The sequence below is a fragment of the Nomascus leucogenys genome, chromosome 6 (assembly GCF_006542625.1).
Source record: "Nomascus leucogenys isolate Asia chromosome 6, Asia_NLE_v1, whole genome shotgun sequence".
NCBI classification, from domain to species: domain Eukaryota; kingdom Metazoa; phylum Chordata; class Mammalia; order Primates; family Hylobatidae; genus Nomascus; species Nomascus leucogenys.
The window spans coordinates 52,030,743-52,045,587 of NC_044386.1; the positions used below are offsets into that span (position 1 = coordinate 52,030,743).

The following is a 14,845-nucleotide window of genomic DNA, read 5'->3' on the forward strand; positions in this document are numbered from 1 at the left end:
AGGTAAGTTTAGCATCTCTCATAACGTCTAGAATACCACATAGTGATAGTAAGACTGAAACATAGTTCTTTTTATCAAGAGAGAAATCAAAACAAATATAGAATAGATTCCTTGCTTAGAATGACCATGTGTGTCACCCAAAGAAGAGTGCACACTGGAAATTTTTACTCACCTTTTGTGAAGAAGAAATCACCTGGTGAAAATTGTAAATGGAACAGCAAAGCAATGACAAGTGCCTTTTTTTTTTTTTTTTACACTGATCCAGGTATCTTTAAAGAATTATATACCAACCACAAATCCTTTGTGGAAAATGGCACGGTATTAAAAAATAAAGGATTATAAATTTAAATAAATTCAGGTTTCGGATTTTTGGGTTTATAGAACTCAAAATTATTTTAACAAATTTGACTCCAGCTTTCTCAAGCATTTACCTCTCTGCTAAGAATGAAAATGCATCAGAAGTTTATTTTAAAATAGAATATTGGCTTTCCTAGTATTCTATGTATGACTGCTATCCTTTAAGAAATAAAACCAGCTTTGCGCAGGCCTCCCTTAAACTGAAATTCTAGATGGTGATGCCCAATCTGTGAGTTAAACATTAATGAGCTAATGAAATCACAGAATAATAAGTAATTGTGATTTTTTCTGGATAATTCATGCCATAAAACCATTGCTATCTCAATTACCTGAGTATTTCAGCAGAATACTTTTTGGTCCAAATCATTACGTAATTCAGAAAGTGCTTCCTATAGTCCATCTGTAAGAGAAAGCCAGTCATTTGCCATCACCAGCTAAACATTTCTACCCACTCTTGATATACATACAGAGGTACCCATCAATACCATTACAAATCCCAGAACTCATTAAGTCTTTTCATAGTTACTTTCACCCACATACCTGCATACCTGCTTTACACTGGGGTGCATATATACAAACAAGATTTTCTAGACAAGCAAAAAAGGGATATAAGGAGTGTGTGGGATTTCTTGGAGGTGCCTCTTGGATTAGAGAGGTATTTGAGAAAAAGTAGTAGAAAAAGAGTGATAAGAAAGTAAGTTCCATGAACAAACTGAATTATCTGAATTATCATTTAGATAATTCTTTATTTCAATGTGAATAGAAGAGACTTAAAGTGTTTTTTATCTAAGTTTTTCTATTAAGTAATGGAGATAGCTCAGGGCCAAAAGAATTGAAAGTGGTTATTTATATGATGTCACATGGTTTAAAAATATTCAAATGAGTCTGAATTTTCTTCCTGTATCCTCCTTTTGTCAAAAAAAAAAAATCCTTACTCTCTTCATAATTGGAGAAATCTCACATTCAGTTATACAATGTCCAAGAAAATCTGTGAAACTTTAATCACGTATTATCTTCATAGCGTTCTGAAGCTGAAATTGAGAGAGAATGTGTGGCATTACTATCGTCATCATCATCAACAGACAACTACAACTTTGAGGAAGAATACTAAGAGAAACCAGAAATGAACTCTATTCAAGAATAATACATACAATTCAGTGGTGTCAGTTAATTGTAACAATATATTTAATTCAAGTCCAATCCATGTAATCAGTATTAAGAGTGTATTTTACCATTCATCTTTAAAATCTTCAAATCAATAAATCTCAGTAAATTATTCTTAAAAGATCTGTCCAAGCATGATCTTGGCTCTAATAGTAAAACCATATTTTAAGATGGAAAAATAATCATTATGAAGCATAGAGAGCTTTCAACCATTTCTTTGAAAATATATCTTGATATAATAGCAACCATTCATCATAATACAAAACAGAAGGAAGATTAATTTACTGTGGCATAGAAAGTCCTGCCAATTCCTAAGTGCCCTAAATAGTTTCTCTGAGACTTTTTACATTTTTTCAGGCCTCAAGGAAAACCAAAGCCCCGCCTCCAGGTTTGGTAGCAAACAAACTTTGCTTCTCCGGCGCTAAGCTCCCATCACTCCCCTGGTAATAAGCTTTGTGCACATTTGCTAGGAAGCTGGGCAGCTTGTCCGCAGGTACTATTGATACTGTGCAGCCTCCCCATCCTGCTCCAGTAAGTCGTGACCCTTGAGCCCCAAACTTCCTAAAACAATGAGAAAAAAAAATATTAGAACCTATACATGAAAATACAAGTGATTCGCTTGGTGTTTGTAGAACACATAGCCTATCTAAGTTCTAAGAAGAAAATACATGCGGGGTTTTTAGGTGTCATCAAACATTTTAGGACGTTAAGACATTTATACCGTTTCAGACAGTGATGTGGAATTTTTTCATTGTATCTAAATCTAGTCCCTGGTTTTGACTCCAAGTGGTAAGTCAACAGTACTCCTCCCATTTCATGACTGGCAATAACCCACTGTAATATTGATTCCATAAAGTAGCCACTTGAAGAGTGGTATAGCAAGCTTACAGGTAAATCAGGAAGGAGGCATTAAAATAAAACAGGCAATGGTAAAAGAAATGCAGGCAACCCTGAATCAGAAGGTCACTCCAAATGAGGGCAAATCAAAACTTAAAATGTACAGTCTTACACAAGTTTTCCCCAATGGCTATTTCAGCTGCATTCTTAAGGCCGGGCTGTTTCACAAAGAAGAATCAGTCCCCTAGAACAGATAGCCTAGTTCACTGAATAAACTTATCAACAAAAAGCTTGTTATTAAACTCCAGGTTGGGTGGGTGGTTGGTTGAATCTCTAATGGAAAATTAACCAAGCCTTTCCACAAAGGGGATGGCAGTCCCTAGAGGTCCACACCACCTTCCCTGTGCCTTCTGGAGGTGTTGTGATTACTGGATTCAGAAGTTGACATCAGATGACATGTATCTGATTGGGATGGCAACAACTATATAAAGGACCACACAGCAAGAGTTAATTTTAGTTACTGTAAACCAGGCACAGTTTCAAACCTAAGATTTTTAACCAAAGTGAAAGGCCCTATCACAATGTACACAGATCACTTAGCTTTAAAAGATGCAATTTATCCTGATACGAAAGTTAACATGTACTTACAATTAATTCTTCTTAACAAAATTCACTTTAAATTATTAGTGGATTAAAGGCTCTATGATTAATTTAGCACAATTTTGTCTCTTTTTTTCAATCTAAAAGAGATACTTTACTTCCTGGACATATCAATAGAATACTACCTCTACTCTAGAACATCAGAATTACCTCATGTCAGTAATTGATTTTCCCGTCAATGATTCTTCTCAGTTGATTTCTTTTTATCATCTGCTGTATTATATATATTAAAATATGCTTTTCAAATGAAAATAGGTATTTAAGAAAGAAAAAAATGCTTACAAACAAATAAACATCACTGATCTCCTCCTATCCCTTAAACATTCAACTTATGGCCCAGTAGCTGAACTAAGCCTGAAATCCCATCATCTAGGCTAAAAATTTTCTCTGACTTTGGGATCCTTGGATTATTCTAAATTTCTAGGTTGGCAAAGGGCCTGTTTGCAGTTTGTTGGATTTAAAAAATGGTTGTCATGCCGGGTGCAGTGGCTCACGCCTGTAATCTCAGCACTTTGGGAGGCCGAAGCAGGCGGATCATGAGGTCAGGGGTTCGAGACCAGCCTGACCAACATAGTGAAACCCCGTTTCTACTAAAAATACAAAAATTAGCCAGGTGCACGCCTGTAATCCCAGCTACTCAGGAGGCTGAAGCAGGAGAACTGCTTGAACCCAGGAGGTGGAGGTTGCAGTGAGCCGAGATTGCACTCCAGCCTGGGTGACACAGTGAGACTCCGTCTCAAAAAAAAAAAAAAAAATGGTTGTCATATGCAGTCACATCAAACTCTTACTGTGGAAGATGCTGGGGAAAACTGAGGTGCCACTGAAGTGTCTCTGGAAGACCCTAAAATATGGGCATTAAAGCCAGCCATGACATGGTCTAGAGAAGAACAGTGTGCCTTCTTTTTGATTTTCTAAGATCCGAAATATGCCATTTTGCTGGACTCAAGTTATTAAGTCTTTAAAGGTCCTCAATCCAACTTCTAAAAGGCATATTTTATTATACTTTCTCATTTGAACAGTTTTTGAAAGCTATTGTTTTTCAAAATTGAACCTAAAGCAAACTGAGAGTATTGTTTTTAATCTGGCTGTAAAACATATAGGAACTGGGCCAGAGGTCTGTTTTCCTGAGACTTTTACTAGTTTCCAGGGAGCAGAAGCTGGAAGTCTTTGTAGGTAAAGATAATTTGCTACTGAGTCTCCAGAGCTGCTCTGTCACCACCCTGTCTGCTACAGATGAAAATGGACTGAATTGCATCAGTCACACGGTCTGAAATCATCAGGGCTCAAATTTCCCAAATGAAGAATGATAAGTGCTATTATAAATAGCCTTCTGCCCCCAAGTCAGTGGCACATCTGATCACAAGTCAGGGCTGCCCCAACAGCTGGTCAGCAGCCTGCCCAGCTATATACACTTATAAAGGCAGAAAGATCTGTCTGCAGTGTTCCCTGCTGGTGCTTAATAGGCCCTTTGGCATATGCCATAGAAATTCTGAGAAGACCAAAAGTTAGGAGACCAATATACACTTTAAATTAAGAAAGAAAAGTAAGTGAACCAAGGGCGTTTAGTGAACTTTTCACGTTTGCGCCTTTTTCTGGAAGAACAATAAAACATTAAAAATATATCTCCTGAGCTATTGCACATCAGAGAGGCAATACAAGAATTACAAAAACCAAAACCTTAAAATCCCTCGGATCCCACTTTGATGATTGTGATGGCTGGACTGGGAATAACGTAGAAGGGTTTGTTAAAGCAACAAAGGCAGCCTCTGCTTTATAAAGCATGATGGCAAAGGCTAGGGCAGACAAGGGATGGAGATTATGAGGAATGTTCTCTTTGATCCTTGTGTATTCACAGAATTAACTGTCCAGGCACCCAATATAGCCAAAATCAAATTTCCTACTTTTAAGTGAACTAATTCGACCATAAGGCGCTTACTAAGTTGCAAGATACAGAGCAATGGAGAAGGTGGGGAGGAGATCCAGGAGACCCAACTGCACTACACACTTGGAAAAGAGGGAAGGTAAGAAATTATGCCTCGTATTTAAATTCTGTGTCATTTCTTTCTAAATAAGTAAATATATATTATACAAATGGATATGAAATAAATTATTTCAGGAAATCTTGAATTTAGGAACAGGTCACATCCATCTCTCTGAACAGAGCCCAGCACAATTCTAGGAACTTAATAGGTTCTAATAAATGGCTGCTGGACTACAATATTTCCCTTAAAATATTTTTAAAATTATATATAATATAAGCAATCAGCAGTGTACTTTTTTACTTGGGAAGACTTCTAGCTTCTGCTCTCTGGGAAATGGCAAGAATCACAGGTAAGGGACCTTCTAGCAGTTTCTATGATTTTTACAGCCAGGTTAGACACCGTGCCTTCAAATTGCTTTACAGTCGAGAACCACAGCCTTCAGTGTTCAAATGAGAAAGGATAAGAAAATATGCCCACATGTCTACTTTAGAAATGTAAGCCACTTAAAGGCCATTGAAGAGCAGTGGGTTTGGGTCCTGCAAATGGCATAAATATTCATAAGTCAAAGAGGCCCAAAGAGAAGTGAACCCCTAAGGGGAGCTGAAATGGCTCGCCCCCTCTTTTTTTTTTTTTTTGACAGGGTATGCATATTAGCACTTAAGGTCATGGGGAAAGAGCATGCAACAATGGATTTGCACTTCATTCTTCCCCATTATGACCTTGTTAAAGAATGGGTGCGAGAGGCTGAGCAGCCTCACCATGGAATACATTGCAGAAAGACTTCTGAGGAAGACAAAGTAAATTAACTTTTGTAATCATAGTTGATCCACTAAAATTTGTCATTCATCTCCCTTAATAGCTTGGGCAATAATGCAGCAATTAATCCTCTCTAATTTCAACAAGTGTCAAAACAAAAATAAAAGGCATTAACCATTTTGTCTTAAGTAAAACCAGGGAACCAATAGTGAATGAGCTGTCTCACATATAACTGACTTGGTTTCAAAATTGTTTTGTGTTCTCCAGTAAATTCTACTTAAAATTTAGTCATTTATTTCTGTTTACATTTTGTTTGGTTACAAAAGATATTTTATAATTCAGCAAACATTATCTTTTTCCTTCATTATTTACTTTGTTTCATATAATTTAAGTTCTAACATTAATTTAATTTTTTAAAAAAGCCTCACTCTGTAAGTATAGTTTCCTTCCTCCTCCCTGCCCCTTTCTTTAGATTCTAAACTGATTTTCTCTTGAAGAGCAGGAAAAGGTTCAACTGAAAAAGAGAGCTAGCAATGGTGCTCTTTCCCAACCCCCCTTCTCTCCACTTGGGTCACAAAGTTGTTCTATACATTGTCTTATATGCTAACTAGGAGATGCCTTTTTAATTCAGTCTAGCTCAGATCACTCTAAGATTTGCTGCTTGTGTATAGCAACTTAGGTATTCTAGGTATTCAAGCCCTTAATTTACTCACTCAATTAGTTGTCTTTTCATACAAATAGTTTCCAAGAAGCCCTTCAGAAACACCAAAGGAATTTTGAAGTGCCGTAAGTGGACCAGGGAGGGTGATGTAAGATTATTTTTGGCAGTGCTCCTCCTTGAACCCATTTCAGCTTCCCTCCTCCTCCCTCTTTTGGGGAAAACAAGCAACCTGCTCAGGCTGCCCAGTCTTAGTCACACCTTCCCTACTGATGTTAACATTTTGAATGGTGGCAGGGTAATTGTGGAGGTGGTGGTGGTTTTTAAACAAAGCAATACTTTGCCAGAGGTTGTGTCTGTGGCACCAGTGGCTCACACCAGGCCTTACCAGGACCCCTTCCAGTATGTCCAACACCTTCTCTGCCTGACCCAGTGAGACAGTCACAAGGCTTCAGAAGGAACTAGGGCTTACGAGTAGCTCCACTGTTCATTTGAACCTTTCCCCATGTTACTACCTGCTACTCTTGTACCGTCTGTCTTCCCCATCCTTTTTAACTGTCCTTTATCCATCCTTTATCTTATTCCCACTAATTTCTGCATTCTTCTGAACCCCTCCTTCTTCCATCATTACTTTTCAGACATCCTTTTTTTTTTTTTTCCTGAGACGGCATCTTGCTCTGTGGCCCAGGCTGGAGTGCAGTGGTGCAATCTCGGCTCACTGCAAGCTCCACCTCCCGAGTAGCTGGGACTACAGGCGCATGCCACCGCGCCCGGATAATTTTTTGTATTTTTAATAGAGATGGGGTTTCACCGTGTTAGCCAGGATGATCTCGATCTCCTGACCTCATGATCCGCCCGCCTCGGCCTCCCAAAATTCTGGGATTACAGGCGTGAGCCATTGGGCACAGCAAGAGAAAGTCACAGCTTTTGAAAGTGGGAAAGTGGAGAGTAGACTGCAATTTTACATGGTACACAGATACCCATGTGAAAATATGTATTGACTGAAGGAGGGAAGGACATAATGCCTGCATCAACTTAATTCCCCTGGGGCTATCCTCCTCTGAGGTTGCTCTGCCACTTAGGACCTTTCAGTAACTTGCAACCAACTGAAACATTTGAAGAATATTATCTGCTGGTCACAGTGACAGCAAAGAAAAAATTAATTATATAAGAAGCTTTAAGGACCAGACAACTATTCTGGCCAACAAGCCAGAAGATAATCTTTCAATATGGAAAACTTGGACCCTGTATGGTTATGGAATAAGTAGAAAATAATTTTGATACTTAGCAATTGACTTTCCAAACAAAACAATCGTGAAAAAGTGATGGAACTCCTGAATTTTTCACAGAACTTAATTTTTCTCAGAAAATAAATACAGCAAATGAAAATGAAACACTTTAGCTGCCATTAAGAAAGGATTTTCCAAAAACAAATAAAATGAAAAGATAAATAAAAGGTACTCTTCCAAACCCATTTAAGACATAGCCATAAACTTTTTCACTAGAACCATATTTTTTAAATGTGTAGATCTGTAGACTGCTAGAACAGAAAGAGCCAATGGAGATCACAAAGCGAAGCAACAGTTCCAGCTCAGAGTGAAAAGAGAGTCGGAATCCAAGCTTCCTCACTTCCAGCCCACTTTTCATCCTACTCTACACATTACGTTCCTGCTCAACATGACTTTGCTTAATGTTCAAATGCTGGAAACTATGACAACAAAGGCCTCCATCATAAAGCTTCAAAGCTAGGAGATGAAAATAGGTTACAAACACAAATGTACACACATGTATATATGACCCACATTTGAGTGTAATCACATCTCAGTATAACCCAAGGGGAGAGGCAGGTGTGGCAAAATCATTGGATTGGGAGCCAGGCTTTCCAATGAACTCATATGTGAAACTTACTCAAATTATTTAATCTCTTACTGCCTTCTTGGATCTCTAAGACCCCTTCCTGATCTAATATTTTATGGTACTCTAAGATACCTCTTACCCACAATGGTGAAGTGTGCTTTTCAAAAATGTGGCTTTTAGAGGCACAAGGAAAGTTTCTCAGGACAAAAACCCAGGAGTCGTCTTGATTTCTCTCTTTTACCCACACAGCAATTATCTAAGTCTTCCTTCCAGGCATATTTGGCATAGAATTGCCTAGTATTTCCATTGCCCCTTTTCTCTTCTCAAAGCCAGAAGCCTTCCGATGGCCTACACGGCCTATATGGTATGGCTCCCCACTTCCTCCCTTACTTCATCTACTACCTCTCCTTCCTTCCTGGCCCTCTGCCATGTTGATCTTGCTGAGCCTCACACCTGACAGCCAAGTATCCACCTCAGGGCCTATGCATTTGCTGTTCTCATTTATTGACCTCCTTCAGGTCTCTGCTCAAATATCTCTTCCTCAGAGTGACCTTCTTCAATCACTCCATAGAAAGAGTACCCACCCAAACCTGTAGTCTCTATTCCTTCTCATTTTTTTCCACACTTATCACTACCGTTCAAATTATTTTTAATTGTCATTTCTCTCTTTCCCACGAGAATGTAAGCTCCATGAGAACAAGTACAGGTTGACCACTCTAGGAAGAGAAAGTTCATTTGAGAATTCCAGGAAGCTGGCAAATGCCCTTCCACAGCTTTTCAGGTGGGATTCCAACCATCCCACTTCCTTCCAGGAAAAGACATTTCTTCCTGATCTCTGCAGAAATAATTCCACTTCCTCTTATTTCCAGAACTAAACAATATTTGTCCCTTCCGTATACTAGGCCCTTGATATTTTCAGAAAGGAGTACTTAAAATGAAACAAGCTGGGGAAGGCTTTTGGCAATGAGTGAGCAAACATGTCAGCAGAGTGATCTTCATCAATGCTGTGATGATCAGGCCATTTGTGATCACTGGAGTTACTTGGTTTGAACTTTTCAGGCTGGGAGTGTGGCAATGACTGAGGCAGGCCACAAGTGCCAAGTGGTTAATTACATTTCCATTACTAATTGTAGTGTAGCATTGTGTTCTCACAGTGAAGTAACATCTAGCGTTTGAGAGCTCTCCCAGTTTCAGTTCTCCCAGGGTCACTGAGCTCCTTCCTGGGTAAGAGGACTAACTCTATTATCTCCATTCTTTCACAATTTTAGGAAAGCTGATTTTAGGCTTTGTGAAAGAGTTGTCCTTTTTACATTTCTGCTCAAAACCCATGTATCACCTGGGCTTTCTTCAGCCCTTATTTCCTCAAACTGCCTAAACTAAACCTGGATGGCAGGAAATGCTGGCTTTCTGGGTGATTCCTTCAGCAATCTCCCCACACATTCCCATCAAGCTTGAGATCCTCTGTCAGTTTTCTCCCTTCTTCTGAGTAGAACTACTAAACTTAATTAGGACACTGGACAGGAGTTTCTGGCAGAGCAGCAGTATAATAAAACATATCATGAGAAAGTTAACAGGGCCCAGCTCTGAGCAAAGTTACCATCCTGAAAAGTGAATCATCCAGACAGAAAGGTCTTTCTCATGATGTAAAGAGCTGACTCCAAACTGACTCCAAACCCAGAGCCTCATAAAATCATGGAGCCAGGTAGCAAATCTCATCCTACCAGTATTTAGAAGGGAACAAGTTTAGCTCTATATCATCGGAGACCCCTCATATAGGAAGTGGGGAACGATCTTCATTCCCGTAGATTATGAAATGTTGCATTTTTTTCCATTAATTTAAACAATATTATTTGATGGCCCCCACCAGGCTGCCTCACCGACAGATGTCCACCAGCTGGTCCAGCTCAGGGCAGCTGCACTCATACATGTCCCGGCAGCTCATGTGGCTCTGGTTCATCAACTCGCCCAGCAGCTGGACCATGTCTTCAGGTGCTTCTTCACATATCTTCTTAAACTGGAGCACTCGCGCAGCCTCACTGTACACATGCTTTGCCCGCTGATAGAGTTTGAAGATGAGCACTGAGGAAGGAAGGGGATGGGGAAGGAGGTTAGGAATAGTTACTGGACAACCCAGTATAAAGAAAAATACACTTTTGAAGACTTTCATTTCTGTTTTCATTATCAATATCTTTAATAAGTCTCTCTTTTGCTGAAAGGATTCTTTCAATTGAAATGTGTCTATTTGCAAGTCAGTTTTACTTTTTTCTTGATACTGAATAAAATCTTGTAACGATATTTCCTTCACTTCACTCAACACACATGTGCATACACTTGTGTGCAATCTAATCCATCCTAATGAAGATAGACCTAACATGTATTGAGTACACCCTACATGCCAGACACTTTAAAATACTACTTTGTGTAGGCCAGGCGCAGTAGGTCACATCTGTAATCCCAGCACTTTGGGAGGCTGAGGCAGGTGGATCACCTGAGGTCAGGAGTTCAAGACCAGCCTGACCAACATGGTGAAAACCCGTCTCTACTAAAAATACAAAAATTACCTGGGCATGATGATGGTGGGTACATGTAATCCCAGCTATTTGAGAGGCTGAAGCAGGAGAATTGCTTGAACCTGGGAGGCAGAGGTAGCAGTGAGCTGAGATCACACCATTGTACTCCAGCCTGGGTGATACGGCAAGACTCCATCTCAAAAAAAGAAAAAAAAAAGTACTACCTCGTATAGTTCTCATCACAGCACTGAGGGATGTGCAGTATGATCCCTGTTAACAGAAAAGAGAAGGAGGCTCAATAGAGTGAAGTGACATGCTTAAAGGACACACATCCAGAACGTGGTGGAAGCCAGACAGATCAGGGATGCCTGGCCCTAGAGCCATATTCTTTCCACTCTGCCCCAACAGAAAGGACCACTGGAAATTCTTATGGTGGCAATTTTTTTAATAAAAATATTATATGTCCCAGATAAACACAATTATTTATATGGGATATATGTTTATATATGTACCTATATATATACTGCAGCATTATTTATCATAGAAGAAAATAAGAAACAAATATCTAATAACAGAGGACTTTAAAAAAATTATGCTATATTCATTTTTGAAATATTACTGCTATCAAAACTCAGATTCTGGGGCTGGGCGCAGTGGCTCATGTCTGTAATCCCAGCACTTTGGGAGGCTGAGGTGGGTGGATCAGAAGGTAAGGACATCGAGACCATCCTGGCTAACATGGTGAAACCCCGTCTCTACTAAAAATACAAAAAATTAGCCAGGCACGGCGGCGGGCGCCTGTAGTCCCAGCTACTTGGGAGGCGTGAACCCGGAAGGCGGAGCTTGCAGTGAGCCGAGATCGCGCCACTGCACTCCAGCCTGGGCGACAGAGCGAGATTCCATCTCAAAAAAAAAAAAAAAAAAAAAAACTCAGATTCTAAGGCAATTTGATATATAGAAAATTATTCATTATTAAGTGAAAAAACAACCTACAAAACTATATGTACAAGTGATACTAATTTTGCATACACATATTTATGTACATTTTAATTTAAAAAACTGATAGGAAAGCACAAATATGTTAATAGTAGTTATCTCTGTGGTCCATTATGGGTGATTTTATTTTCCTTTTGACACATATATGTATTTTCCAGATTACCCACAGTGATACTGTAATTTCAGCTACAGAAACATGGTCTATTGCAATGGCTATGTCTATAATGCTTACACATTCCTGTGAATAACAACTGAGACTTCCTTACCATTTTCACCCATGCTGAACAGTGGCTGAGCTGGTGTGGTGGGTCTGGGAAAATTTTGGAAAATTTATGAAAATTCCCAGGCCTAGGGGAAAGAGACAGGGCTGAAAATCAAAAAGTCTATAATTTCTTTCTTTCTTTTTTTTTTTTAATTTTACTTTAAATTCTGGGATACATGTGCAGAACGTGCAGGTTTGTTACATAGATATACCATGCCATGGTGGTTTGCTGCACCCATCAACCCGTCATCTCTATTAGGTATTTCTCCTAATGCTATCCCTCCTCTAGCTCCCTACCCACCGACAGGCCTCAGTATGTGTTGTTCCCCTCCCTGTGTCCATGTGTCCATTGTTCACCTCCCACTTATGAGTGAGAACATGTGGTGTTTGGTTTTCTGCTCCTGTGTTAGTTTGCTGAGAATGATAGTTTGCAGCTTCATCCATGTCCCTGTAAAGGACATGAACTCATCCATTTTTATGGCTGCATAGTATTCCATGGTGTATATGTGCCACATTTTCTTTATCTAATCTATCATTGATGGGCATTTGGGTTGGTTCCAAGTCTTTGCTATTGTGAATAGTGCCGCAATAAACATACGTGTGCATGTGTCTTTATAGTACAATGATTTATAGTCCTTTGGGTATATACCCAGTAATGGGATTGCTGGGTCAAATGGTATTCCTAGTTCTAGATCCTTGAGGAATCGCCACACTGTCTTCCACAATGGTTGAACTAATTTACATTCCCAACAACAGTGTAAAAGCATTCCTATTTCTTCACATCCTCTCCAGCATCTATTGCTTCCTGACTTTTTAATAATCGCCTTTCTAACTGGTGTCAGATGGTATTTCATTGTGGTTTTGATTTGCATTTCTCTAATGACCAGTGATGATGAGCGTTTTTTCACGTTTTTTTGCCACATAAATGTTTTCTTTTGAGAAGTATCTGTTCATATCAAAAAGTCTGTAATTTCTTAACAGATCTGTGACAACTAGCTGTACACAAATTGCTACCTTTATAATGCTCTCTTTATTTCATCACCTCTAAAATGAGGTTGAGAATCACTTCTCAGGATCCTTCCAGCCCTAACATTTTATAATTCTATGAAGGACTTCTTCCAAAAGTATCTATCCTTCAACATTCCCCCCATATTGTTATACTTTGTAAAGAAGATACTGTCATTGGTAGCTTTTGTTTACACCCCCAGTTCTACTCTCTGCCCTTTTCCACCCTACTATCAGCCCCAAAGGCCGACCTGTATAGACTACACCAGTGAGTCCCTTGCCATCTAGATTTGAGAGCAGGAAAAGATCAGCAATAGATAGGAGGGAAGAGAGTGAGGTCAGAGGATTTATTCCCCGGCTCCTCCCTTGCAGAGCCATTTAGAGCTGGCACTGTCCCTCCACTGAAGGACACTGAACATCCTTCAAAATCTCCTTTTCTACATGACTTTATCTCCTCCTGGGTCTGCCTCTAGGTTCCTCTCCCCTAAACTATGATTACTTTTTCGGAAGCACTGTTACATTTCTACTAATGAACCAATAATTTTTTTTTTGCCCTTGATTTTTCTTATTTTAAAATCTTTTTTATTATACTTTAAGTTCTAGGGTACATGTGCACAACATGGAGGTTTGTTACATATGTATACATGTGCCATGTTGGTTTGCCGCACCCATTAAGTTGTCACTTACATTAGGTATATCTCCTAATGCTATCCCTCCCCACTTCCCCCACCCCACACAGGCCCCGGTGTGTGATGTTCCCCTCCCTGTGTCCATGTGTTCTCATTGCTCAATTCCCAGCTATGAGTGAGAACATGCGGTGTTTGAACCAATAAATCTTATTAAAGTTTCAGGTTTCGTTTTTTCCCCCTCCACAGCACTGTCCTTATAACTATTACTTTCGTAGATAACCACTATAGCATTATCACACCTAACAAAGTTGTCAGTGGTTCCTTAATATTGCCTCATATTCAGTCCATATTTAAATATTCCCAATTGTCCACCAGTTTAAATTTCAACTGGTTTACACCAAGATCCAAACAAATTCCACACATTATGTTCAGTTATGTCTAATAAGTCTCTTTTAGTCAATCAAGAATTTAGTAGTTCAGTGATTTTTGATACTCTGGATTTTCAATATCCCATCCAAGCACATTTTAGGGCCATATCCTATAATAAAACTCAATATAGTCCATCAGGGAGAGTACACTTTGGTTTTCCTTTAGGATTACATATTTCTTTAGGAATAAATATTTTCTTTTAGGATTAAATATTTTAAAATAGAAACTATCCAGAGAAATGTTTTCTATTAAACCCAGGACTGGTGCTTTGATTTTGACAAAAAACATTCACAATACACCCTGCAGACTACCAGAACCTCACAATCCTGGCACCTTCCTGAATCTGTTCTCTTCTTGCAGAGGAAGTGTGTCACAGCAGGACTTCTGAATAGGAATGTCTAACGAGGACTCTTGCTGGGCATTCTCAAGATGCATGAGAGATTGCCATGGCTTGCAATCTCCTGAACGGTAGTAACTCAGACAACAAGGGAAAGGGCAGAAAGGGCATCTGTTTTCAATTGTGATATAAAAATCTTGCCAAAAGCTACAACAGATTTGGAGACCACCCTTTGGGTGGGAAAGCAGTTCTGTGTTGGCTGAATGTCACAAATGCTCTCTGGATCCAGGGTTCTGGCTTGTTATGTGCTGGCAACTCATCAGGTCTCTGTTATACAGATACCAAAAAATCCAAGAAAATCTGAAGCTTTATCCATAACAGCTTTCTTCCCTGTCCAGCTAACATT

At 39.3% G+C, this 14,845-nt stretch overlaps 2 protein-coding genes across 11 annotated transcripts in view; one reads left to right on the forward strand and one right to left on the reverse strand.

The window, feature by feature from the left end:
* The window catches only part of FAM227B (family with sequence similarity 227 member B), a 281,662-nt gene that overhangs the window by 257,663 nt on the left and 9,154 nt on the right, over positions 1 to 14,845 (forward strand). For 2 of the 6 annotated variants that reach the window (XM_030814109.1, XM_030814110.1), the window contains one exon: positions 1,379 to 1,642. In XM_030814109.1, the coding sequence (XP_030669969.1) occupies positions 1,379 to 1,468 (90 nt within the window). In that variant the 3' untranslated portion in view covers positions 1,469 to 1,642. Of the gene's footprint in view, positions 1 to 1,378; positions 1,643 to 4,873; positions 5,126 to 14,845 lie in introns of those variants that run through there. The other 4 variants (XR_004030437.1, XR_004030439.1, XR_004030438.1 and 1 more) reach the window with 4 other exon arrangements.
* The window catches only part of GALK2 (galactokinase 2), a 179,007-nt gene continuing 165,667 nt past the window's right edge, over positions 1,506 to 14,845 (reverse strand). For 3 of the 5 annotated variants that reach the window (XM_030814117.1, XM_030814116.1, XM_030814118.1), the window contains 2 exons: positions 10,149 to 10,350; positions 1,511 to 2,082 (listed from right to left, as the gene is read on the reverse strand). In XM_030814117.1, the coding sequence (XP_030669977.1) occupies positions 1,875 to 2,082; positions 10,149 to 10,350 (410 nt within the window). In that variant the 3' untranslated portion in view covers positions 1,511 to 1,874. Of the gene's footprint in view, positions 2,083 to 10,148; positions 10,351 to 14,845 lie in introns of all 5 variants that reach the window. The other 2 variants (XM_030814115.1, XM_030814114.1) reach the window with 1 other exon arrangement.